Source organism: Saccopteryx bilineata, chromosome 8 (genome assembly GCF_036850765.1).
Source record: "Saccopteryx bilineata isolate mSacBil1 chromosome 8, mSacBil1_pri_phased_curated, whole genome shotgun sequence".
Lineage (NCBI taxonomy): Eukaryota > Metazoa > Chordata > Mammalia > Chiroptera > Emballonuridae > Saccopteryx > Saccopteryx bilineata.
Genome location: NC_089497.1, coordinates 71,452,001 through 71,479,139, shown reverse-complemented (window position 1 = coordinate 71,479,139; position 27,139 = coordinate 71,452,001). Strand labels below are relative to the sequence as shown.

At 34.7% G+C, this 27,139-nt stretch overlaps 1 protein-coding gene across 5 annotated transcripts in view; it reads left to right on the top strand.

Moving 5' to 3' along the window:
- Positions 1–27,139, top strand: part of ATP11B (ATPase phospholipid transporting 11B (putative)) — a 138,826-nt gene that overhangs the window by 61,293 nt on the left and 50,394 nt on the right. For all 5 annotated transcript variants that reach the window (XM_066241603.1, XM_066241600.1, XM_066241601.1 and 2 more), the window contains 9 exons: positions 2,910–3,060; positions 4,169–4,366; positions 13,234–13,473; positions 13,695–13,870; positions 14,300–14,368; positions 17,953–18,026; positions 18,100–18,203; positions 20,291–20,472; positions 22,025–22,228. In XM_066241603.1, the coding sequence (XP_066097700.1) occupies positions 2,910–3,060; positions 4,169–4,366; positions 13,234–13,473; positions 13,695–13,870; positions 14,300–14,368; positions 17,953–18,026; positions 18,100–18,203; positions 20,291–20,472; positions 22,025–22,228 (1,398 nt within the window). The remainder of the gene's footprint in view (positions 1–2,909; positions 3,061–4,168; positions 4,367–13,233; positions 13,474–13,694; positions 13,871–14,299; positions 14,369–17,952; positions 18,027–18,099; positions 18,204–20,290; positions 20,473–22,024; positions 22,229–27,139) is intronic.

Here is a 27,139-nt window from a genome sequence, read left to right as displayed (position 1 = left end):
AAACACCAATTTAAAAGAAAATATGCCATCCCCATGTTCATGGGAGCATTATTTACAATAGCTAAAATCTGGAAACAGCGCAAGTGTCCCATCAGTGGATGAGTAGATAAAAAAACAAGTACATTTATGCAATGGAATACTAAGTGACCATAAAAAAGGAGGGAATCTTACCTTTTGTGACAGCCTGGATGGAGCTGGAGATAATTATGCTAAGTGAAATAAGGCAGTCAGAGAGAGACAAATACCATCAGCTCACTTTTGTGTGGAATCTAATGAACATAATAAACTGAAGAACAAAATAGAAACAGAGGTAGGGTTATAGGGAACAGATGAACAGCTGTCAGAAGGAAGAGGGAATAGGGGACAGAATCAAAGAAAGTAAAAGGATTAGCCACAAAACATATATACATAACACATATATACAGACAACAGGGTAGCAATAGCCAGAGGGGAAGGGAGAGAGAAAATGGAGGTGGAAAGAGACTTTGCATGGGCATAGACGGGCATAATGCAGTGTGTAGAGGATGTTTCATTGAGTGGGACACTGGAAATCATGTGAACACAATAAATTAAATTTTAAAATAAAGTATTACTCATCACAATTCTGAAAATAGTTATTTTATAGTAGTGTCAAAAAGCATAAAATATTTAGAAATATATTTTTAAGACCTTGTGCAAGGTCTTTTTAAGAAAATTATAAAACATGAGAGATATTAAGATCAAATAAATGGAGAAATCACATTAATAGATTGGCAGGCTCAGTATTTTTAAGCTGTCAGTAAATGTATAGATTCTTTCAATCCTAATTAAAATCCCAACAAGCTTTTTTGTATTGACAAGTTCCTTCTAAATTGAAATGCAGTAGCCAAAATGTATATGCAAAGTACATAATGAAAACAATCTGTTAAGAAAAAAAAAAAAGCTGTAGGATTTACATTATCAGACTTTGTTTTTTCCTATTAAATTTATTGAGGTGACATTGCTAAATAAGATATAGGTTTCAGGTGTACATTACATTTCCATGATACATGATCTATGTATTAATTACATTGTGTGCCTACCACTCAAAATCAAATCATCTTTTGTCAACCTATATTTGGCCCCCTTTAGCCCTTACTAATCTCCCACCCTTCTTCCCTCTGGTAACCACCATACTATTGTCTGTCTATGCATTTCAGTTTTATATCTCACATAGGAGTGAAACATATGGTTCTTAGCTTTTTCTAACTGACTTATTTTGCATAGCGTGATATTCTCAAGGTCCAACCAGGTTGTTGTAAATGGCAATATTTCACCTTTTCTTATGGTTGAGTAGTATTCCATTGTATATATGTACCACATCTTCTTTGAAGGACACTTTGGTTGTTTCTATGTCTTGGCCATTGTGAATAATGCTGCATTGAATAAAAAGGTGCATATATCTTTGTGAATAATTACTTTTAAGTGGATACCCAGAAGAGGGATTGCTTTATCATATGATAACCACAGTATTTATTTTTTTATTTTTAATAAGAGGCAGGGAGGAAGAAACAGACTCTTGCATACACCCCAAACGGGATCCATCCAGCAAGCCCCCTACCAGGCGATGCTTTGCCCATCTGGAGCTGCTGCTCCTGTGCTTGGCAACCAAGCTATTTAGTGCCTGAGGCTAAGCCATGGAGCCATCCTCAGCACCCAGGGACCAACTTGCTCAAACCGTTTGAGCCATGGCTGTGGGAGGAGAAGAGAGAGACGGAAGGAGAGAAAGAAAAGGGAGGAGTGGAGAAGCAAACGGTCAATTCTCCTGTGTGCCCTCATTGGGAATCGAATCTGGGACTTCCACATGCTGGGCCAACACTTTACCACTAAGCCAACCTGACAGGGCCTATTCTTTTTGAGGAATTTGCATACTTTTTTGTAGTGGCTGTGCCAGTTTACATTCCCATCAGCAGTGAATGAGAATTTCTTTTTCTCCACAACCTTTCCAATGCTTGTTATTAGTTGTCTTGTTGATAATAGCCGTTCTAAGAGGTATGAGGTAGTATCTCATTGTAGTTTTGATTTTCATTTTTAAATAGCTAGTGAAGTTGAGCATCTTTTCATATGTCTGCTGATCATTTGTATGTCTTCTTGAGAGAAGTGTCTGTTTAGGTCCTCTGCTCATTGTTTTTTTTCTCTGCTCTTTTTTTTTTTTTTTTCTGCTCTTTTTAATTGGATTGTTTGTTTGGTGTTGAGTTGTATGAGCTCTTTGTATATTTTGGATCTTAGCCCTTTGTCAGAGCTGTTGTTTGCCAATATCTTCTCTCATTCAGCTGGTTGCCTTTTTGTTTTGTTGGTTGTTTCTTTTGCTGTAAAAATAAGTAAATAAATAATCTTATGATTGGTTATTTGATCATTAGTGGTACTAAATAGATTCTGTTGAATGATCATGTCTTCTTCTTTTTTTTTTTTTTTTTTTTTTTACAGAGACGAGAGAGTGTCAGAGAGAGGGATAGATAGGGACAGACAGACAGGAACGGAGAGATGAGAATCATCAATCATTAGTTTTTCGTTGCGACACCTTAGTTGTTCATCGATTGCTTTGACCGTGGACCTTGACCACGGGCCTTCAGCAGACCGAGTAACCCCTTGCTCAAGCCAGCGACCTTGGGTCCAAGCTGGTGAGCTTTGCTCAAACCAGATGAGCCCGCGCTCAAGCTGGCGACCTCCAGGTGTCGAATCTGGATCTTCCGCATCCCAGTCCGACGCTCTATCCACTGCGCCACCGCCTGGTCAGGCAGAACGGTCATGTCTTAAAAACAAAGACTATGGCCTTTAAATAGCTCCAATTATATATATTTTAATACCTTATTTAATTTTGGTATTACTTTCCACACTATATATAGTAACACATAATTGATATGTTTTGTATTCTCTTTTTCTCATTCCAGGTCAATGAATACATTTTTGATAATTTATCTAATAATACTTATTTCTGAAGCCATCATCAGTACTATCTTAAAGTATACATGGCAAGCTGAAGAAAAATGGGATGAACCTTGGTATAACCAAAAAACAGAACATCAAAGAAATAGCAGTAAGGTATTTTATGGTGTTCTTGACTTTGCTATAAAAGAGAGTTAATACTTTGGTAGTGACTTCTAATCAGAGTGATCACTGTGATCTTCTAAAACTGTCACTACTGAAGATTGACAGAAGGACACTACACACCCGAATTGAAACCATCCAAAACATTGAAAGTACCAGTAAACTAATTGAAAAATAAAAAAGAGTCACAGTAGGTGAGAAAAAGGACTTTAGAAATAAAGAGTAACCAGCCTGTTTGTACTGGTGTGCCTTTTGTATTTTAGGACATAAGCAATTATATTTTCTATGCCTTGACTTGAATAGTTAGTTACAAAAGATCACAAAACTTTTAATCGTCTGTATTGTCATTCCATTTGAATAAAAAATTCAAATTTTTTATTCCTGTAAAGTGAAATAAAGAGTAAATTAATTTATTTTTAATTCTGTCAGAATAATTCAAATAGTCTTATTGTTGATCTATTGATAGTATGAAGTAATAATACAAACTACATCATTTTAAACTCATTAAATATGGACTATCAAGAGAATTTGACCCACAATTTTGGTAAATAATTGTTCTTTAAATTTCACTTTAGATTAAAATACAAATATTGAAATACAAATTTGAATCTCAAGAGACCATAAAGAGATAACCATAGGAAATATTTTTAGTACCTTTCACAAAATACATGTTAAATGTGGTTTTGTGACATTCAACTCGGCTATTTCTACATGATGTATCATTTTAAAGAGTTTTAAATTCTAGCAGACCTAACCTAGCAATTATTTTATTATTGTTAAAAATTACATTCAATATTTAGTCATCCATAATTTTGAAGAGTAGTGGAATGGTAAGCATATTCCAGAGGTTATAATAAAAATTTTGCCAAAAGCAGTTTGTCACACCAGTCTTTTTTGATAGCTTCTGAAAAGTAACAAATTAACTAATTTGAATTTAATTTATTTTTACTTTGTTCAAGAGTCTGATGAGCAATAAAACTACCAAGGAAATAAATGAATTTTAATTTGTGAGATGTTTTACATGAAACTTTCTGATAATTTTCTGCAGTAACACTAAATATATTCTCCTATTTTCACTTTTTAAACAATTTTTTTCCTCTAGATTCTGAGATTTATTTCAGACTTCCTTGCCTTTTTGGTACTCTACAATTTCATCATTCCAATTTCACTATATGTGACAGTTGAAATGCAGAAATTTCTTGGATCATTTTTTATTGGCTGGGATCTTGATCTTTATCATGAAGAATCAGATCAGAAAGCTCAAGTCAATACTTCTGATCTAAATGAAGAGCTTGGACAGGTAAATGATCCTTTTATTTTTTCTGATTTGTTATTTTTATCAAAACAACACATATACAAAGACTAATAAAGCAGAAAATATTACAAAGCTTATACCTAAAAACAGCCCTACTTTGTGCCACACCCAGTTTTTCCATTTTTAAATTTTAAAACTGTTTCTTCTATTCTTTAGTACCATATTCCTGTATAGTATTCATTTTTTATTTTTACATTTTAGCCATTATAAATATGTACAATATAAAGATAAAACTCTTAACACTGCTTACACACACGTACACACTCATACCCACTGAGCTTCCACATAGGGCCCCCCCATATTGTTATATCACAATTTGGGATTTAATAAATACTCATTTATTTACATTTTTACTGTTTTAGTATTACTTGTTGGTTTCTGGTTCTTTATGTATGCCCTGTAATGCTATAATTACATTTTTTTTCTCATGTGTTTTGTTTTCCCATAGAGCTAAGTTCTCTGTTTTTTCATTTGCTTAATTTTCATATATGCAAATATATGTAACCTCTCTCTACATATTCAAACATACCAGGGAATCTAGGATTCTCTCTTCTTTTTTTGGTGGCAGCGTTTTTTGGAAGCTTTTCTCTTTGTTTCAATTTTGGGCCTACTGCCCAGCTGTCATCCTGGCTTTCCCATCACCATCACCCTGGAACTTCCTTTGCCTGTCTCCTGTTTTGGATCTCCTGTCTCCTGGCTCACGTGTCTTCCCACCTATAGTTTATTCTTATTTTTGTGGAACACATCTACTAACTTCCCGGAAAAAAATGCACGAGAGGAAAATACTTTGAGATTATGCAAGTCTGAAAATATCTTTATTCCCTTTCTATACTTGATTAATGATTTAGCTGGTTAATGTATCCCAGGTCGAAAATTATTTTCCCTCAAAATTTCAAAAACTCCATTTTTTTCTACTTCTAATGTAACTGTTAAGAAATCAAGTGCCACTTTCAGAAGCTAGAAAAAGCTCAAATAAACAACTTAACCCTGCATCTAAAAGAATTAGAAAAAGAACAGCAAGTAAAGCCCAAATGTAGTAGAAGGAAGGAAATAATAAAGGTCAGAGCAGAAATAAATGACATAGAGGCTAAAGAAACAATACAGAGGATCAATGAAACTAGGAGCTGGTTCTTTGAAAAGGTAAACAAGATTGATGAACCTTTAACTAGACTCACCAAGAAAAAGAGAGAGAGGACTCAAATAAATAAAATTAGAAATGAGAGAGGAGAAATAACAACTGACACAACAGAAATACAAAATATTGTAAGAAAATACTGTGAATAACTGTATGCCAAAAAACTAGACAACTAGATGAAATGGACAAATTCCTTGAAACATACAATCTTCCAAAAATCAATTTGGAAGAATCAGAAAACCTAAACAGACCGATTACACCAAATGAGATCGAAACAGTTATCAAAAAACTCCCAACAAAGAAAAGTCCGGTGTCCGATGGCTTCACAACGGAATTCTACCAAATATTCAAAGAAGAACTAACTCCTATCCTTCTCAAACTATTTCAAAAAATTCAAGAGGAAGGGAACTTCCAAGCTCCTTTTATGAGGCGAGCACAATTCTGATTCTAAAACCAGGCAAAGACAACACAAAGAAAGAAAATTATAGGCCCAAATTCCTGATCAATATAGATGCTAAAATCCTCAACAAAATATTAGCAAACCGGATCCAACAATATATGGAAAAAATCATACACCATGATCAAGTGGGATTTATTCTGGGGAGGCAAGGCTGGTACAATATTCGTAAATCAATCAATGTGATTCATCACATAAACAAAAAGAAGGAGAAAAACCATATGATAATTTCAATAGATGCAGAAAAAACATTTGATAAAATCCGGCACCCATTCATGATCAAAACTTTCAGCAAAGTGGGAATACAGGGAACATACCTCAACATGATAAAAGCCATCTATGACAAACCCACAGCCAACATCATACTCAATGGGCAAAAATTAAAAGCAATCCCCTTAAGATCAGGAACAAGGTAGGGGTGCCCCCTTTCACTCTTATTTAACATAGTCCTGGAAGTCCTAGCCACAGCAACCAGACAAGAAGAAGAAATAAAAGGCATTCAAGTTGGAAAAGAAGAAGTAAAACTATCATTATTTGCAGATGATATGATATTGTATATAGAAAACCCTAAAGTCTCAGTCAAAAAGCTACTGGACCTGATAAATGAACTCAGCAAAGTGGCAGGATATAAAATTCATACTCATAAATCAGAGGCATTTTTATACGCCAACAATGAACAGTCAGAGAAATTAAGGAAACAATCCCCTTCACAATTACAACCAAAAAAATAAAGTACCTAGGAGTAAACTTAACCAAGGAGACTAAAGACTTGTACTCGGAAAATTACAAAGCATTGATAAAAGAAATCAAGGAAGATACAAACAAGTGGAAGCATATACCGTGCTCATGGTTAGGAAGAATAAACATCATTAAAATGTCTATATTACCCAAAGCAATCTATAAATTCAATGCAATACCAATTAAAATACCAATGACATACTTCAAAGATATAGAACACATATTCCAAAAATTTATATGGAACCAAAAGAGAACACGAATAGCCTCAGCAATTTTAAAAAAGAAGAATAAAGTAGGAGGTATCACACTTCCTGATATCAAGTTATACTACAAGGCCATTGTACTCAAAACAGCCTGGTACTGGCATAAGAACAGGCATATAGATCAATGGAACAGAACAGAGAACCCAGAAATAAACCCACAGTTCTATGGACAACTGATATTTGACAGAGGAGGTAAGGAAATACAATGGAGTAAGACAGTCTCTTTAACAAATGGTGTTGGGAAAATTGGACAGCTACCTGCAAAAAAATGAAACTAGATCACCAGCTTACACCACTCACAAAAATAAACTCAAAATGGATAAAAGACTTAAATGTAGGCAGTGAAACCATAAGCATCTTAGAAGAAAACATAGGCAGTAAGCTCTCGGACATCTCTCAGAGCAATATATTTGCTGATTTATCTCCACGGGGAAGTGAAATAAAAGACAAGATAAAACAAATGGGACTATATCAAACTAAAAAGCTTTTGCACAGCTAAAGACAACAAGAACAGAATAAAAAGTCAAACTACACAATGGGAGAACATATTTGACAATACGTCTGATAAGGGGTTAATAACCAAAATTTATAAAGAACTCGTAAATTTCAACACCAGGAAGACAAACAATCCAATCCAAAAATGGGCAAAAGAGATGAATAGGCACTTCTCCAAAGAGGACATACAGATGGCCAATAGGCATATGAAAAAATGCTCAACATCACTAATCATTAGAGAAATGCAAATTAAAACCACAATGAGATATCACCTCACACCAGCCAGAATGGCGCTCATCAACAAAACAACACAGAATAAGTGCTGGCGAGGAGTGGAGAAAAGGGAACCCTCCTGCACTGCAGATGGGAATGCAGACTGGTGCAGCCACTGTGGAAAACAGTATGGAAATTTCTCAAAAAACTGAAAATCGAACCGCCTTTTGACCCAGCTATCCCACTTTTAGGAATATACCCCAAGGACACCATAGAACGGCTCCAAAAGGAGAAATGCACCCCCATGTTTGTGGCAGCATTGTTCACAATAGCGAAGATCTGGAAACAGCCCAAGTGTCCGTCAGAGGACGAGTGGATTAAAAAGCTTTGGTACATATATACTATGGAATACTACTCAGCCATAAGAAATGATGACATCGGATCATTTACAATAACATGGATGGACCTTGATAACATTATATGGAGTGAAATAAGTAATTCAGAAAAAAAACTAAGAACTATATGAAACCATACATAGAAGGGACATAAAAATGAGACTCAGAGACATGAACAAGAATGTGATGGCAATAGGGGTGGGGGGAGGGGGGAGGGTGCGAAAAGGAGAGGGGTTGGGGAGGGGAGGGGCACAAAGAAAACCAGATAGAAGGTGACATAAGACAATCTAAATTTGGGGGAGGGGTATACAGCACAATCAAATGTCAAAATAATATAGAGATGTTTTCTTTCAACATATGTACTCTGATTTATCAATGTCACTGCATTAAATCTAATAAATTAATAATAATTTTAAAAAATCAAGTGCCATTCTGATTCACATTCTTTATGTGTGATATGTTTTTATCTCTGGAAGTGTTTAGAATCCTTTCTTTATGCAGTGATTCTGAAATATTATGATGATATATGTTCATGTGAGTGCTTTTTTGTTTTCTTTTGTGTGTGTGTGTGCAATGAACTCTGAGCCCTTTCTGTCTGGAAATACATATTGTTTAATTCAGGGAATTTTTCTTATATTATTTCTTTGATAACATCTTTTTAAAATTTATTTGAATATCATATCTTTTATTCTCCAATTCTGGCTTTAATTTTCATTTACTTATTTTTATAGTCTTTCTGGGAGAATTCATCAACTTTATCTTTCTACCTATCTTTTGATTTATTTTTGTTGTATATTTTTAGTTTTAGTATTTCAGTATACCTGAATGGTCTTATTTTAATTGCATCTTACTCCAGTTTCTTGCATATAATCTATTATTTTACTTTTCTGAGAATATTTATGACAGATTATTTAAGTCTTCTGTTCTTTGCATTTTCTGTTTGCTTCTAGTTCCTTTTTCAGTATAGTCAGTTCTACTATAATGTATCTCATGAATTCCTGAAAAAATCATGGAGCTTAGTAAAAACCAGAGGTACAACAATTTTTTTGACATATTTAAAATACAGAGATAGGAACTTAAAAAAAATACCACTTGCTAAATTGTTAAGAAATATATAAATACTAGAGTAAAAATAGGACGCTTTATCTTGAAAAAAACTTGAAAGTTACTTGTGGAACTGGCCATCAGAAGTATTTTAGCGTGTGGATTATTGTGAAGTATTGGAAGAAAGGTTATCTGAAAAGAGAAAGAAAACAGTAACACCACTTATGGATGGGTGTAGCTTATATGAAGACCTGAGGTAACAGGTAGCTGTTTGAGGTTTATATGTTTCATGTACATATTCCTACTCTGCTTAAATACAAAATTTTTCTGCATTCACCTAGTGATTTTCACAGATGAAAGCACGCCTAACCAAGTGCAAAGTTCACGTTATGCTTAGATTGTTCCGTATACATCAATCTTATTGTAATAAATTTATGTTTTCAAGACTGTTATAGCAAGAACTGACTATAATTTATTTTAACTTTACCTTTTCTGTAAGGGGCAATCCTCAAATGACTAATTTTTGGTTTTCTTTACAAGTATAAAAGTTTTCCCTAGAAAAGCCTGGCAGCCCAGCTTCTTGGAGGGGATCCCCACATATCAGTATTGCTCTTTCCTCAGTTTCCCCATAATGAATTACTGCAGTTAGCATTTATGCTGCTTGTGATGGAACTGTCCAGTAGAAGTCTCTCTTTTTAGTGGACTGCCTCATCCATTTTTGGCTGCCTCAGGTTTTGGGTTTTTGTTTTTTTTTAGCTTTCTGCAAGTTCAGATTCTCTTTGTTTCACCCTCCTGAGGAATTTAAGCCTTCCAGCTGTTGCTCTGATGAATGAGAGGCAGTTTTCAGTTTGCAAATTATGAAGGAATTTCAGGATTCAGACTGCACAATTATCCCTCCATATTTATCTTCATCTTGTACTCCCCCATTCAGTGGTAGCTGGTACATCTAGTTTTTGAGAGTTTATGGTAAAGGGTTTCCCCCATTGCTTAGGTTTCATATTCTGAGTTCTGCTGAGTCACCTTGCATTCATCTCTCTAAACTTGTCATATCTCCTTTCTCATGTTGTCTCTTATACCATTGTTTTTTTTAATCCTTTGTTCTTATTTTGGTGAATTTTCAAGAGAAACAGAGGTAATTGCATTTGTTCAACTTGCCATTTTTCACCAGAAGTTGATTCATTTATTTTTAGTAGCATTTAGGAGTCTTTAATACTTTATGCTAAATATTAATTTATTTCACATCTTTTTGTATCACATATTCAAGACCTAAAAACAACCTGTTTTATTGCTTCTCTGAACACATTTTTTTCTTTTTTTCTTTTTTAAAGTGAGAAAGAGACAGGAAGGGAGATAAGCATTAACTCATAGTTGTGTCAGTTTTTTTGTTGTTCATTGATTGCTTCTCTTCTCATATGTGCCTTGACGGGGGTAAGGAGGATTTCAGCCGAGCCAGTGACCCATTTCTCAAGCCAGGGACCTCACGCTCAAACCTGTGACCTCAGTGTTTCCAACTGGTACCTCAGCATCCCAGGTCAACACTCTATCCACTGCACCACCACTGGTCAGGCTATTTCACACCTTTCTATGGCCTCTCATGTCCTTTGTATCAAAGAAATTACTCTTGTATTTTTCTGAAGTGAGAAGCAGGGAAGCAGAGAGACAGACTCCCGCATGTGCCCTACTGGGATCCACTTGGCAAGCCCACTAGGGGGCAATGCTCTGCGCATCTGGGGCGTTGCTCCGTTGCAACCAGAGCCAAAAGAAATTACTCTTTTGTGTGTGTGTGTGTGTGTGTGTGTGTGCGCGCGAGAGAGGGACAGACAGACAGGAAGGGAGAGAGATGAGAAACATCAATTCTTCGTTGTGGTTCCTTAGTTGTTCATTGATTGCTTTCTCATATGTGCCTTGACTGTGGGGCTACAGCAGACTGAGTGACCCCATGCCAGTGACCTCAAGCTCTAGCTGGTGAGCCTTGTTCAAACCAGATGAGCCCATGCTCAAGCTGGCGACCTCAGGGTCTCGAACCTGGGTCTTCCTCATCCCAGTCCGACACTCCTTATCCACTGTGCCACAGCCTGGTCAAGCGAAATTACTCTTAATGAAGGTATATGGTGATCTCTTTATCACCAAAGTTAAAAGATGAAACACTTGATCTTATCTATTTTTTGACTAAAGTTAAATTTATTTAACTCATCCCTAGTATACATTTAATTCTAAAGAATCCTCCTTGACTGATAGGTCTTTGTCTATTCTAATCATCTTTGGGATATTTGTTAGACTGCTGATATATACATTTGTTTAATACCTCATTCTCATTCTTCCTAGTCTAAGCATTTTATATTACCTTGTATAAGTAAGTGACATCTTTTAATATCCACCATTAAATTACAATTCCACATTTGCTGTGGATACTGGGCAGCCTTAAATATCACATAGCAATGATAAAGTATTTTATCTTTTACTTCCAGTTTCACCATTTGCTAGTTATATAATGGGGTAAGTTAATTAACTTTACTCTTTTCTAAAATATACATAATAATACTTCATGGAATATTTGAGAGAAGTTAGAACACTTAGCAGTGGTTGGAAAACAGTGAGTATTGTACATTTAATGGCTTTCATTATTTTTATTTTACATAGCAGAATTCCTGTGTCTCAAGTATTATATTTATCTTTACTCTTTCCAAATAAATGAACTTTGAGATATAGTTTACTCATGTACCTTCATGTTTTGATCAAACAGTTTTATTCCAGCTTTAATTCTACTTCCCTTGTTGTATATTGATCTTTTTATTCTGTAATTTTGCTGAACTCATTTATTAGTTCCAGTAGTTTTTTAGTGGATTCTATGACCACTATACAAGGTTGTAGTTGGAGATAGTTTTACATCTTCTTTTCTAAAAAAGATTTTGTTTTCTTGCCTAATTTTTCTGGCTACAACTTTCAGTAGTACAATGTTGAATGAAAGTGACAAGAACAGACGTCTTTGTTCTATTCCTGCACTTAGAAAGACAGCATTCAGTCTTTCTCCTTAAATATGATGCTGCTTATGGGTATATGTAAATATATTTTATCAGGTTGAGGAAGTACTCTTCTATTCTTAATTTGTTGAGTTTTTTTATTTTTATGAAAAAGTGTTGGGTTTTATCAAATGCTTCTTCTGTATCAAGGTGATTATTTTATTATTAGAATAAAGGACAAGTACCATTTTATTATTATGGTGGGTTTTACTGATTAAGTTTTATATATTGGAGCAATCTTGCCTTCCAGGGATAAATTCTACATGTTCATGGCCTATAATCCTTTTTATATGTTTCTGGATTTGGTTTGTGTCTATTTTTGTAAGGGATATTATTAGTCTGTAGTGTTTTTTTTCCCCCTTATGATAGCCACCTCCCATTGTTAAATGATTTCTTTCTCAAAGCATCATTACAATAAGCAAATTCTCACCATAATCCTAGTTGACTATTTCATTTTTTTCTTTGTGGACATACTTTTTGTTTTTTGGGGTTGTTTTTTTAGGATTAATGTTCCAGAATCGGTCTCAAAGAGTAATAAAATTATTTGTCTTACCTACTTTTCAAAATATTTTTTAAACATTTTTCTTTTTTACTGGTTTGTTTGTTTCCTGCCCTCACTTTCAATTTCCTTTGTCTGTTTTAGACAACTTCCCACCTCTAACTTCTTGTGTTGTTATTTTGTGTTCCTGTTTCCACCTTTGTACCATTTCTTCTGGACCAGATACTCTTTTACATTCTAGGTTAATGAAGTATCCCTTCCAGTCCTTGCTCAGAGATCATTCTTGAATCCTACTAAAAAACATCTTATTCAAGAGATAGAAAAGTACTAATACCACATTGTCAGTTAACTCCACAAATGAACATTCACCCAAAGGTGCCACAAATTTCAGTTATATATATATATATTATTTTCTGTTACTGTTTTGTTTCTATGGTATCTTTAATTATTTAATTGTGCTTGGATTATAAGAATCAGCATCAGTATATCAATTTTAATTGGGAGACTTAACTTAAGGAGACAGAGGCCAATATTTTTGTTTAACATAGGACTGTGAACACAAAGGTTTGTTTTCTTTTGTTTTCTATCTCTAGGTGGAGTATGTGTTTACAGATAAAACTGGCACCCTGACAGAAAACGAGATGCAGTTTCGGGAATGTTCAATTAATGGCATAAAATACCAAGAGATCAGTGGTAGACTTGTACCCGAAGGACCAACACCAGACTCTTCAGAAGGAAACTTAAGTTATCTCAGTAGTTTATCCCACCTTAACAATTTATCTCATCTTACATCCAGTTCTTTCAGAACCAGTCCTGAAAATGAAACTGAACTAGTAAGCAATTCTTAAATTAATAAATAGGGGTTTCATTTGAAATAGTTATCTTCTAATAACCGGCTGTTATTTAGGCAATAGAAGATTTTAGCATTCTTCTTCTATATCTTAGGTTACCAAATTATTAACTGTATTTTCATTTTTTAGAATTCTGTTTCTGGTTTCCTAAATGTTATTTGGGGATGGTATTTATAGTGTGAATATTAACTATATATCTACAGATTAAAGAACACGATCTGTTCTTCAAAGCAGTCAGTCTCTGTCACACTGTACAGATTAGTAATGTTCAGATAGATGGCATTGGTGACGGCCCCTGGCAATCCAGCCTTGCACCCTCCCAATTGGAGTACTATGCATCTTCGCCAGATGAAAAGGCTCTCGTGGAAGCTGCTGCAAGGTAGCTTAGTCTGATTTCTGAATTGTCAAAAAAAAACCTTTTAAATAAAAATGTGAAAATACTAGAATATTAAATTGTCAGACAAAATTCATAAACACATAAAGATAGAAATGTATTTTAAATTTTTAATGAGAATTTGAAATGTGTCATTAATTTTGTTAAGCTTGCAATAGAGTCATTTTGAAGTGACCATTAAAAATAGCTTATTATAGAATACGAATAATATAATTTGTGAGAATACATGTCTGTATTGTTTTGGACTTAATCTGATCATTCAGATTCTTAAAAATAATGCTATATTCAAATGAAATAGTTTTAAACATGTCTTAAACTTCATGTTTGAAATATTTTTATTCTAGCTGTTATAATGACATTGCAAAATATGAAATATTCTTAGATTTTATTTATTTTTCTTTTTTTACTCATTAGAATTGGCATTGTATTTATTGGCAATTTTGAAGAAACTATGGAAGTTAAAACACTTGGAAAACTGGAACGGTAATTTTTTTCTATATTATTATTTTCTATATACAAATATTGATCGAGTTAAGACCTATGCAACTTACGGCCATTCAACTTTACGACCACAATCGCTAGCCAGGACTGCTCCGCGTCTGGCAGCGCAAGCGTTGCGACAGTGCGGACCAGCTTCCGGCAGCACTACCATCTCCACGTGCACCATTTCAACTGTTATCCCAGACTCGGTACAGCAGTTTGTGTTTTATGTCTTGGATATTTTTCATCAAACCCCTCCCAAGGTGTCTACCAAGAGGAAATTGTCTTTGCAAATTGTATTAAACCAGTTTTACTGGTAATGCAGTGTTCTACTTAAACCTGACGAATGTAAAAAGAAACAAAATGGTGTAGGGATGATACAAAATGAACAAAGAAAATTATGATATATAACAATAATGAAAGAAAATTATGATAAAAATCTTAAAAGATTTTTTTTTTTTTTACATATTTATATATATAAAGGTTTTTTGTTTTTTTTTGTTTTTTTTTTTATAATTTTATTTTTTTAATGGGGTGACATCAATAAATCAGGATACATATATTCAAAGATAACAAGTCCAGGTTATCTTGTCGTTCAATTATGTTGCATACCCACCACCCAAAGTCAGATTATCCTCTGTCACCTTCTATCTTGTTTTCTTTGTGCCCCTCCCACCCCCTATCCCTCTCCCATTCCCCCCTCCCCCCCGTAACCACCACACTCTTATCAATGTCTCTTAGTTTCACTATTATGTCCCACCTACGTATGGAATAATACAGTTCCTGTTTTTTTCTGATTTACTTATTTCGCTTCGTATCATGTTATCAAGATCCCACCATTTTGCTGTAAATGTTCCGATGTCATCATTTCTTATGGCTGAGTAGTATTCCATAGTGTATATGTGCCACATCTTCTTTATCCAGTCATCTATTGATGGGCTTTTTGGTTGTTTCCATGTCCTGGCCACTGTGAACAATGCTGCAATAAACATGGGGCTGCATGTGTCTTTACGTATCAATGTTTCTGAGTTTTGGGGATATATACCCAGTAGAGGGATTGCTGGGTCATAAGGTAGTTCTATTTTCAGTTTTTTGAGGAACCACCATACTTTCTTCCATAATGGTTGTACTACTTTACATTCCCACCAACAGTGTATGAGGGTTCCTTTTTCTCCACAGCCTCTCCAACATTTGCTATTACCTGACTTGCTAATAACAGCTAATCGAACAGGTGTGAGGTGGTATCTCATTGCCGTTTTGATTTGCATTTCTCTAATAGCTAAAGAAGATGAGCATCTTTTCATATATCTGTTGGCCATTTGTATTTCTTCCTGGGAGAAGTGTCTATTCATATCCTCTTCCCATTTTTTTATTGGATTGTTTGTTTGTTTGTTGTTGAGTTTTATGAGTTCTTTGTATATTTTGGATATTAGGCCCTTATCTGAGCTGTTGTTTGAAAATATCATTTCCCATTTAGTTGGCTTTCTGTTTATTTTGTTATCAGTTTCCCTTGCTGAGCAAAAACTTCTTAGTCTGATGTAGTCCCATTCATTAATTTTTGCCTTCACTTCTCTTGCCATTGGAGTCAAATTCATAAAATGCTCTTTAAAACCCAGGTCCATGAGTTGAGTACCTATGTCTTCTTCTATGTACTTAATTGTTTCAGGTCTTATGTTTAGATCTTTGATCCATTTTGAGTTAATTTTTGTACAGGGGGAGAGACTGTAGTCCAGTTTCATTCTTTTGCATGTGGCTTTCCAGTTTTCCCAGCACCATTTATTGAAGAGGCTTTCTTTAAAAGATTTTTATAACATCATTTCAGAGTGCTATACATATAGCCTGTTCAACTTAAAACCAAATTGTGTTATGACCGGTCTGTCGGAACCAATTGTGGTCGTAAGTCGAACACTAGCTGTATCAAGCACTTAATATGGGACAGATATAGGTAAATTGTGGCCCATGGGTAAGATCTGGCTTATAGCCTGTTTTTGTATAGCCCACAAATGACATTACATTTGTTTACAAAAAAAAGAATATGCAACAGAAATTATATATGTTATTCAACACCTAAAATATTTAATATCTGGCCCTTTACAGAAAAAGTTTACTAAATAATGTTATTATTACATTGTATCTCATCATAGCAATAACAGTATTCTGCTCTGAATCTTCATCTGTATTTTAGCTTAATGTTTCTTGAATTTATTTTTATGTTTATTTTTACACACTCCTGAGGTAATGAGTTTTGTAAGTTTCTTACTAATGAAGAAAAACTTTCTTATATTTTCTATGATTTTATCTTTTAAACATTAAAGAACAGCTATCTTATTTCCACTGCATAATAAATTAGCTCATTCTTATTATTGTTAGATCTTTCTTTCATGGGTTTATTAATTTCAGTTAACTCCAGTTGTGCATTTTTGAACTATGCTTTTCCAAACTAAGTAGAGCTTACTCTTTGGTTACTTTCATATGGGAGCCTCTCTAGCACATTCTGTCACATAAGCCATCATTCCAATGAGTGTTTTTCTTTGAGATGGGCAAAGCATTGCATATGTACATCATTGTATAAATTCTTATAGAAGATTTTTCAATCCACACCTGACCCATCCACACAAATCCGTTTACAGCCCCTTAGAAAGTCATTTGTTCCCCCACTTATACGTATATATTCTGTCCCGGGTTCAGAATCACTGCCATAATGAGCCTCTGTTACTCATGTGAGTGTGTTGTACAGTGTGTCCGTAAAGTCATGGTGATGATGACGTAACACCGTGTATACAGCGGAGCAGCCCAGGGCCATGCCAGTCGAGATGTGGACGGTACAGAGGAAAGTTCAGTGTGTTCTGTGGCTTGCTAAATTTGAATCCGTGTCAAAGTGTAACGTGAATATTGGCGCATTTATAACGAAGTGCCATCACATAGGAATAACATTACTCAGTGGGTTAAGCAGTTGAAGGAAACCGGCAGTTTGGTGGAGAAACCCCGTTCTGGTAGGCCATCAGTCATTGCTACCTAAGGAGCCCTAAAAAATCTGTGTGAGCCCACATCAAACTGCACTGAATAGGTATGAAACTGGGAGAGTTTCCTTTTATTTGGTGCAGATTTCACATTTCTGTCGTCTTTTGTTGCTTTCCTGTGACCGGTCAAAAGTGCACCATGACTTTACGACGCACTGTATTTCTCATGTGTGTTTGGGCAGAAAAGAGTTGAGAATCAGTCACCTTTTTTAATGAGAAAGACTTGGAGCTGGGCAGATCTGGATTCCAGTCCTTGCTCTGCCACCCACAAACTGATTTGACTGTAAGCAAATTACTTAATCTTTCTGAATTGAATAGTTCTCACTTAAAAAAAAAAAAAAAGGTAAGACCTACCTCCTTTGGTTCTCATGGGTATTAAAGGACATAAGATATAAAGTGCATGGCATTTGGTAAGTACTCAATAAATGGTCCTTCTATTTCTATCTTGTATTGTTTAGAGGTTAATTTCTTGTTCTAAATTAAGCAATTTTATCTTTTATAGATTGTAAGGATTCTTAATATTAACATTCAAAAAAGTAAAGCCTTGTGTAATTTGTTTTTTATTAGGTACAAACTGCTTCATATTCTGGAATTTGATTCAGATCGTAGGAGAATGAGTGTAATTGTTCAGGCACCTTCAGGTAACCAACCTAAACTTTTATGAATTTTTATTCATATAATATTAAGACCTTGATAACTCATTTTTATTTTTAGGTGAGAAGTTTTTATTTGCTAAAGGAGCTGAATCATCAATTCTCCCTAAATGTATAGGTGGAGAAATAGAAAAAACCAGAATTCATGTGGATGAATTTGCTTTGGTGAGTGAATATTTCTATGATTTAAAAACTCTGAATGAGTTTTATATATTTGAAAGATTTGGGGTTTTATTTTTTCATTGATATACGAAAAACTGTAGAACTGTGTTGGTTCCATAGTCTTTGATTAAAAATTGACTTTTAACCTGCCAAAATGTGTCTTCTCTTTGAACCTGTTACAGTCAGGACACTTCTAGCTACGAGGACCAAATTACTATATAAGAAACAGGAGGATTACTAAAAGAATACAAGGGAATCCGAAGGATATAGAGAAGTCAGAACCATTGTACATTGGTGGTAGGAATATAAATACATACAGACAGCCACTTTAGAAAATAGTTTTGCAGTTTCTCATAGAACATAGACTATACTATATGATCCAGCAATTTCACTCCTTCGTATACTCCCAAAAGAATTGACAACATATGTGTACATATAGACTTGTATACAACTGTTCTCAGCAGCATTACCCCTGCTAGCCAAAAAAAAAAAGTAGAAACATCCAAATGTCTATCAACTGATAAATGAATTAAATATTGTAGTTTAAGACTATTATTTGGCCATTGAAAGAAATGAAGGACTGATAATATGCTACAACACAGGTGAACCTTGCAGAGATTTTGCTGAGTGAAAGAAGCTAGTCACAAAAGGTCACATAGTACATTTATAAATTCATAACAGTTGCTATCGTCTGGAGGAAGGGGGAAAAGGTGTGTCTGCTAATGGATGTGGGATTTTTTTGGGTGTGATACAGGTGTTCTGGAATTAAATACTAAAAATAATTACACACAATTCTTCAATTCACTGAAAACTAGTGAATTATTCTCTTTAAGAGTGAATTTTATGGTATATGAAGTATGTCTCAAGAAAAGCGTGTACAAGAATCTTATAGAAACAAAGTGCTAAAGTGCCAAATTTATGTGAACAGGAAAATTATTAAGCAGCTCTCTCAACCTTAGGACCTCATGATCTCTCATTTCTGCATTTCTGTAAATGTATGCTATATACTTATGTCTGCTCAACTGCCTCCCTTGTGGTTTCTTTTTCTCCCATTACTGGTTCCCTAATTGTTTACGATCTGGTTATTCTACCCACACTATAACATCCATGAGAACAAAGATAATGTTCTACCTTATTATCTTGTTAATATTCCTAACAGTGTTGGCACATAGTAGGCACTTAATAAATGTTTGTGATAGAATTGACTAATTAAGTTCTTATTAATAAACCTCATAGTCCCTTAACTGTTATTTAAGAGAAACAGTTATGTATAGGTGTGGGTCATTTATAAATCAAGGAATGCCAATATTTAGAAATCTGCTAAATAGTATTTTAAATCCACCTTGCCAAGTTCTGTTACTAGAACATTTACTTTGGGTTTTTTCAGAGGAAATATATAGCAAGAAAAGGAGATTTTTATAAGCTTTTAGATTTAAATGTCAACTTTCAGATATTAACACCATAGGAAAACTTTAAACCCAACAGAATCACAAAGTCAGAGACATATTTTTAAGTTTTGTGTAATTCCAATTCACCAGTGCAGATGTAATGATACAATTTTAAATCCTTCAGTAGCTCTAGAAAGTATAGTTTGATAATGACCACCTTGTAGACTTCTTTATTTGAATTGCAAATTTGTTATACCATAAACTCTCAGGAAGTACTGGTCCCCTTTTTAATGGTTAGAGCAGGGAAGCAGAACCTGGGGCTGCCTCTCTCTTGACAATTGTGAAGGTACCATTATGGAACTTTCTGGCTTTCCATGTAAAACAGTTTTAAAACCACAAGTAAGATTATCTTATGAGCCTGTCTATTCTCTAAGATATGTTTTACAATTCAGTGACCTTAATTGTTTGAGCAACATTTTAAGAACTCATCAGAAATTGAAAGAGTTATTATAGTATGTGTCCCATAACTCAGATCAGTAGAATTCATTACATTTCATTTATTTTTCTATCACTTAGTGATAATACTTTTTTAATTATTTGTAATTGATTTTTAGTACTGGGGTCCTCAGTTTTACTTCAATGACTTCTTGATTCCCCATTAGATATTTTTGTTTAATTTTTGTCTTTAATTTTTCTGATTAGAAAGGGCTAAGAACTCTGTGTATGGCCTATAGACAGTTGACATCTGAAGAGTATGAAGTGATAGATAGACGCCTATTTGAAGCCAGAACTGCCTTGCAGCTACGGGAAGAGAAATTGGCAAATGTCTTCCAGTTCATAGAGAAAGACCTAATATTACTTGGAGCTACAGCAGTAGAAGACAGGTAAGTATCCAATAAATAGAAAATATCATTTTTCTCTCAAGAATTTTTTTAGCCAACTGTTTTTAATTTATGACAAATTTTATTTATTAACATCCTATAATAATATATTTAACATCAAAATAGAGGTTAAAACCTTTTTTGCCCACTTAGTATGTATGCTTTTTTTTCTAGCCAGGTATCTGAAATAGATGAAAGAATCCAGCTATGTATAATTTTTCCCATAGACTTCAATTTTTAGGATACTACTCAGTGTATGCCATATAAAGACTTCAAGCACCTGCTTAATTCTCCAGCCTCACTTCCTACCACTACATCCTTTAATTTTATACTTCAGTAGTAAAAACTATTCTATTTTATGGCTTTATTCCTTGGCAAGTCTGCCTTCTTCCTGATTATTCTTCCTTTTCCCATTTGTGAATATCTATTTCTAAAGTATAGTTCAGCTATTACCCCTACTCTAGTAAGACCTTTCTTTACTTCTAACAGGATTTAAAAAGATCTTCCATGTTGTATAGATCTGTGTTGTCCTGATGGCAGTATATGATAATTATTTATTTAAACTTTTTTTTCTCTGTTAGCCTTTCAGTTACTTGAGGTTCATTTATGGCAGGGGTCCCCAAACTATGGCCTGCGGGCTGCATACAGCCCCCACCACACTTACGGAAGGGGCACCTCTTTCATTGATGGTCAGTGAGAGGAGCACATTGACCATCTCATTAGCCAAAAGCAGGCCCATAGTCCCCATTGAAATACTGGTCAGTTTGTTGATTTAAATTTACTTGTTTTTTATTTTAAATATTGTATTTGTTCCCGTTTTGTTTTTTTACTTTAAAATAAGATATGTGCAGTGTGCATAGGGATTTGTTCATAGTTTTTTTTATAGTCCGGCCCTCTAACGGTCTGACGGACAGTGAACTGGCCCCCTGTGTAAAAGTTTGGGGACCCCTGATTTATGATTTGTTCCCAGCATCAATTTTCATGTGTGTTTCTTGAGTTAAATTGAATTCTTTGAATTAAATTGAATTCTACAAAATTATCCTGTTATATTTTTCTGTACAGCTTAGATCTGTGTATGTTTGCGGTTTTTTATTTTGTTCTGTTTGTAATCTAGGTTTTCATTTCATTTTTAGTTATCCTCATGACATTTCTGAGACCTAGCTGAGGTTAGGTAGTCTTTTATTGTTCACAGTCTAATTTTTTAACTGCTGAAATGAGGATTTCCTTATCAGAAAAAGAGAAAAACTTATAATTTGAAATTTAAGACTTTCTAATAAAGTAGAGGTATGTAGACCATATGCTTAAATTGATTCTATAAAAATCAACTTTGAAAACATATTCTTAAAATACGAGGTTGTAGATTTTGTTCACTACATCACTGATTTGGTTCCTATTTCCTCCCTAATGAGAAAAAATTTCATTTATGTTACTGACCGGAATGTTACTGTAACATTCCTAAGTCAAGAAGTCCTGAATTTACCTTTCTCATTATGTGATTTATATGTAATATAAAATCAGAAAAGTACTTCCTACTGCTAATTTTGTTTCTTTTTAGATTACAAGATAAAGTTCGAGAAACTATTGAAGCTTTGAGAATGGCTGGTATCAAAGTATGGGTACTTACTGGAGATAAACATGAAACAGCTGTTAGTGTGAGTTTATCATGTGGACATTTTCACAGAACCATGAATATCCTTGAACTTATAAACCAGAAATCAGACAGTGAATGTGCTGAACAGTTGAGGCAGCTTGCCAGAAGGTAAGAATGTAATTATCTGGAGCACAGAGTTGAGGTGTAAGCAAATATGGTCACTGCTTATTTTTTATAGCCCAGGAGCTCAAAATAATTTTTGTTATTTGATGTATGAAAAAGAATCCAAAGAAAAATATTTTATATTATGAAAATTATGGAATTCATATTTTGTTGCCTGTAAATAATATTTTATTGGAACACAGCCACATTTATTTATTTACATATCATTGATGAAGACATTTACACTATAATAGCACAGTTGAGTAGTTACAACAGACACCTTATAAAGCACTTATCTCATTTTTCAATGCTGCTTGATACGCTGCAAGCCACAGTGACACAATGTAACTTGATAGTGTCTTGAGGGCCACACGTATTGCCATATGACATTTTACTATATTTTAATTATCAGTATTTATCCATCTCCAAACAAGAAAAATGGACTTTTTAATATGATTTTTAAAAAACAGTAGAATGTTATTTTATCAAATTTGATACAAAGACAGCATTGTATTTATTATTCAGCGACACTTTAATATGCAAATTCAAAGATGAAATATAAAATCTCATTACAGATTGTTGTATTAAAATGTAAACTTTTATTACAGAATCAGTGTTAACAGATGGACATTTACAGTTGATTTTGATGATAGGGAACATTAAACACCAATTAAGCAAAATGTTATTCCTTCCCACCCCTGCAAAAGTGCTTTCCATTTTCTCATTAGTACACTTGTATTATTTTTAAAAATTATAATCAGTTATTATTCTAATTTTTACTTTTAAAATTTTGTTAAAATTTCTCTTGTCTTTTTTTTTACTTTTAAGTACCTACATAATATCCTCAATTTAGCCTCTTGGCCCACAGCACCTAAGACTGAAATATTTACTTCTGGCCTTTTACAAAAAACATTTGGCAACTCCTGATGTAGTTCACATGACCAAATTGGAAATCAGTCTGCACTCGACTAGTCAAAGAAAATTTCACAAGTATTTGCACTCTAAAGTCATTCTCTTTTTTTCTAAATCTGTTTTTTAATAGGCAAATAAGCTTTATTTAGGAGGCCCCATTTAATTCAGTTTGATTTTTCCACAATAATTTAATGAGTGCTTCAATATAAGACTAAGATTGCTTATATGTAGCTATTTAGGTCTCCTAAAGATGCCCATCATTTGCAGTCTTGTGACATTAGCTTGGAAAAACATGCGAAAAGACAGTTGCACAGATGTCAATTTACACTCAGTGCTTTATTTATGTTCACTATACAGGCATTGATGTGGTACTAGCTCAGGATTTCATCAAAGAAAAATTTATTTAAGGATGTTCTAAAGCAGCGGCTCTCAACCTGTGGGCCACGACCCCGGCGGGGGTCGAACGACCAAAACACAGGGGTCGCCTAAAGCCGGAAATACATATTTATTATACAATACATTTTCAAATAAAATATGTATTTCCAATGGCTTTAGGCGACCCCTGTGTTTTGGTCGTTCGACTCCCGCCGGGGTCGCGACCCACAGATTGAGAACCGCTGCTAAAGAGACAGTACAATTCTCAGAGGTTTATTTGCTTGAGTTAAAAAAGTTGATTAAGCCCTGGCTGATTTGCTCAGTGGTAGAGCATCGGCCTGGCGTGCAGGAGTCCCGGGTTCGATTCCCAGCCAGGGCACACAGGAGAAGCACCCATCTGCTTTTCCACCCCTCCCCCTCTCCTTCCTCTCTGTCTCTCTCTTCCCCTCCAGCAGCCAAGGCTCCATTGGAGCAAAGATGGCCCGGGCGCTGAGGATGGCTCCATGGCCTCTGCCTCAGGCGCTAGGATGGCTCTGGTCGCAACAGAGCAATGCCCCTTGGTGGGCATGTTAGGTGGATCCCGGTTGGGCACATGTGGGAGCCTGTCTGACTGCCTCCCCGTTTCCAACTTCAGAAAAATACAATAAATAAATAAATAAATAGATAGATAAATAAATAAGTTGATTAATCTAGGTAGTTATACTACAGTTTGAGAGCATCATTGTGGCTGCTTAATTAATTTAGGTGCTATAATGTTATGGAGAACTTCCTAAATCAGAAAATAATTGCTCAGAATCATTTACTTTACACTATATTCCTTCTAAAATGTTATTCCTGATTATAATAGTAATGTCTATTTTAAAAATACTGGAAATGATAAAGAAAATATGATGGTTAATATAATACAACCATCCAAAGATAATTATTTGTAGTTTAGAATATTTTCTTTAAGTCTTCTATAGATATAAACTTTAAATGAACTTAAGATCATGGACATTATTCATTTCCCTTCTTATAAAGAAGCTGTATTATAAAGTGAAGACTGTACCTTAAAATAAATTTTTGTCTTGCTATGTGAGATTTATATTACATTTTAGAGATACTATCTTTTTGGTAGAATACATTCCTGAGAAAATCATATGAGTCATTGATACTTTCAGGAAGTATAAATTCTAAAAATTTTGGGTGGAACAAAGAATTCATACCTTTGAAATTTTTAGTTTAGGCCTGACCTGTGGTGGTACAGTGGATAAAGCATCAACCTGGAACTCTGAGGTCGCCAGTTCGAAACCCTGGGCTTGCCCAGTCAAGGCACATATGGGAGTTGATGCTTTCTGCTTCTCCCCTACTTCTCTCTCTCTCTCTCTCTCTCTCTCTCTCTCTCTCTCTCCTTCTCTCTCCCCCCTCTCTAAAATGAATAAAGTCTTAAACAAAAGAAAAAAATTTTTAGTTTTATATATGCATTTCTTCACAAACATATATTGATGTCTCCCAACTAGACATTTGGAACACACAGTCCTTTAGGTGTTTGTTTATATATTGTTTACTCTCAGAATACTTACAGTGTATAGGAAGAACGGAAGTAAATACAGACCTATCACAACTCAAGTGTAATTGAGGCAAGAACAGAAAGCTGTGGGTAACAGAAGAGGGAAGGTTAGCCTAGACACAGAGCTGTGTGGAAACACCATGACTGTGTTGTCTCCAGAGAGACGAACTGTTATTAACTGGTCAGAGAGTGACACCAAGCAGCAAATTGTATGCAGATCCCCAGGCTGAGAGAGGCTCGTTCGAAGAATTGGTCCTAGTTAAGTACAACCATAGAATTGAATAGATGGGAGAGGTAAAGGTATGGGAAGTACTGAGGCATAAAGCTACAGAAGTGAGCACATGCTACCTACTGTCTGCCAGAACTGTGAGGAGCTTTTCCACATTTCATAAATATTATCCCATAGATTGTGAGATAATAGGCTGATTTCTAAAGCCTTTCCAGAGGAAAACCAGTTCCGGGTGCCTTGGGAAGGTTCTCTAGGAACACTGATCTGATCTGTCTCTCTTCTGGCTGTTACCCCTTCTGCTCAGACAGTACTTAGGCTGAACACTGGAGAAAGAACAAATTGCTAAATAAGGTTTCCCCAATAGGGAGGAAAAACAGTCAATGTAGATGCTTATTTCAGGTATTGGGAGAATTAATAAATAAAAGAAAAAAACACTTTTTAGTTTATGTTGTAAAAGTTAATTGTTTACTACTTATCAGTTACAGTGCAACACCGTGATGATTAGGCATACGCTGTGAAGAACATTTTACCTTATAAAAGTTTTTTTTACTATTATAGAACTAAAAATCTATTTATATACTATTTAGTTTTCATAGATTATTGCTCACTTAATACTCTTTTCACTTCTTATTTTAAAATGGAAGGTAAAGCCATTATGAAAAATAGTATGAAGGTTCCTCAAAAAGTTAAAAATAGACCTACCATATCTAGCAATCTCACTTCTGGTCATATATCCAAAGGAAATGAAATCGCTATCTTGATGATGTACCTTCACCCTCATGTTTATTGCAGCATTGTTCTCAATAGGCAAGAATGAAAATAGCCATAATGTCCATTGATTTATCAGTGGCTAAAGAAAATGTAGTGTGTATATACAGGGGTAGGCAAAAGTAGATTAATAATAGTAATACAATAAACAATAATACAAGAATAAACTTGTGTACTCACAACTGTAAACCTATTTTTGACCACGCCTGTTTACAAAGGAATATTCAGCCATGAAAAGAAGGAAATTCTGCCTTTTGTGACAAAATGGATGGATTTTATTTTTCAGTCCTTGTTCATATTTTTCTTTCTTTTTCTAATTGATTTTGAGAGGTGGGAGGAGAGGAGAGTGAGTGAGAAGCATCAACTCATAGTTGCTTCACTTTAGTTGTTCATTGGTTGCTTCTCATATGTGCCTAGACCAGGGGCTCAAGCTAAGCCAGCAACCCCATGCTCAAGCCAGTGGCCTCAGGGTTTCAAACCTGGGACCTCAGTGTTTCATGTTGACTCTTTATCCACTGTACCACCACTAGTCACATGAAATGGATGGATCTTGAGGCATTATGCTAAGAGAAATAATTCAGAGAAAGACAAATACTTAGATGTGGAATCTCAAAAAGTAGAACTCAAAGAAATAGAAGAATAGTAGTTCCCAGGGGCTGGGATGTGAGGAAATGGGGAGGTGATGCTCAAAGGATACAGACTTCCAGTTTATATATAAGATGAATTAGTTCTGGGGATGTAATTTACAGCTGGTGACTAGAATTAACATTACTGTATTATATATTGGAAAGTTGTTAAGAGTAGACCATAAATGTTATCACCACACACAAAATAAATGGTAATTATGAGGAAATGGAGTTGTTCACTAACTTTATTATGGTAATCATTTCACAATATGTATGTATATCAAATCACGTGGCACACCTTAAACTTACATGTGTTATATGTCATTATCTCAATAGAACTGGAGAAAAAATAAAGTTAAAATGGAGGGATATTTCTCAGTAACAATGTGCTATATTGTAAACCCAGTGGTCAACTATAGTGTATTGTTCTTTGTTTTAGGTGAGACTAGGGGAGATAA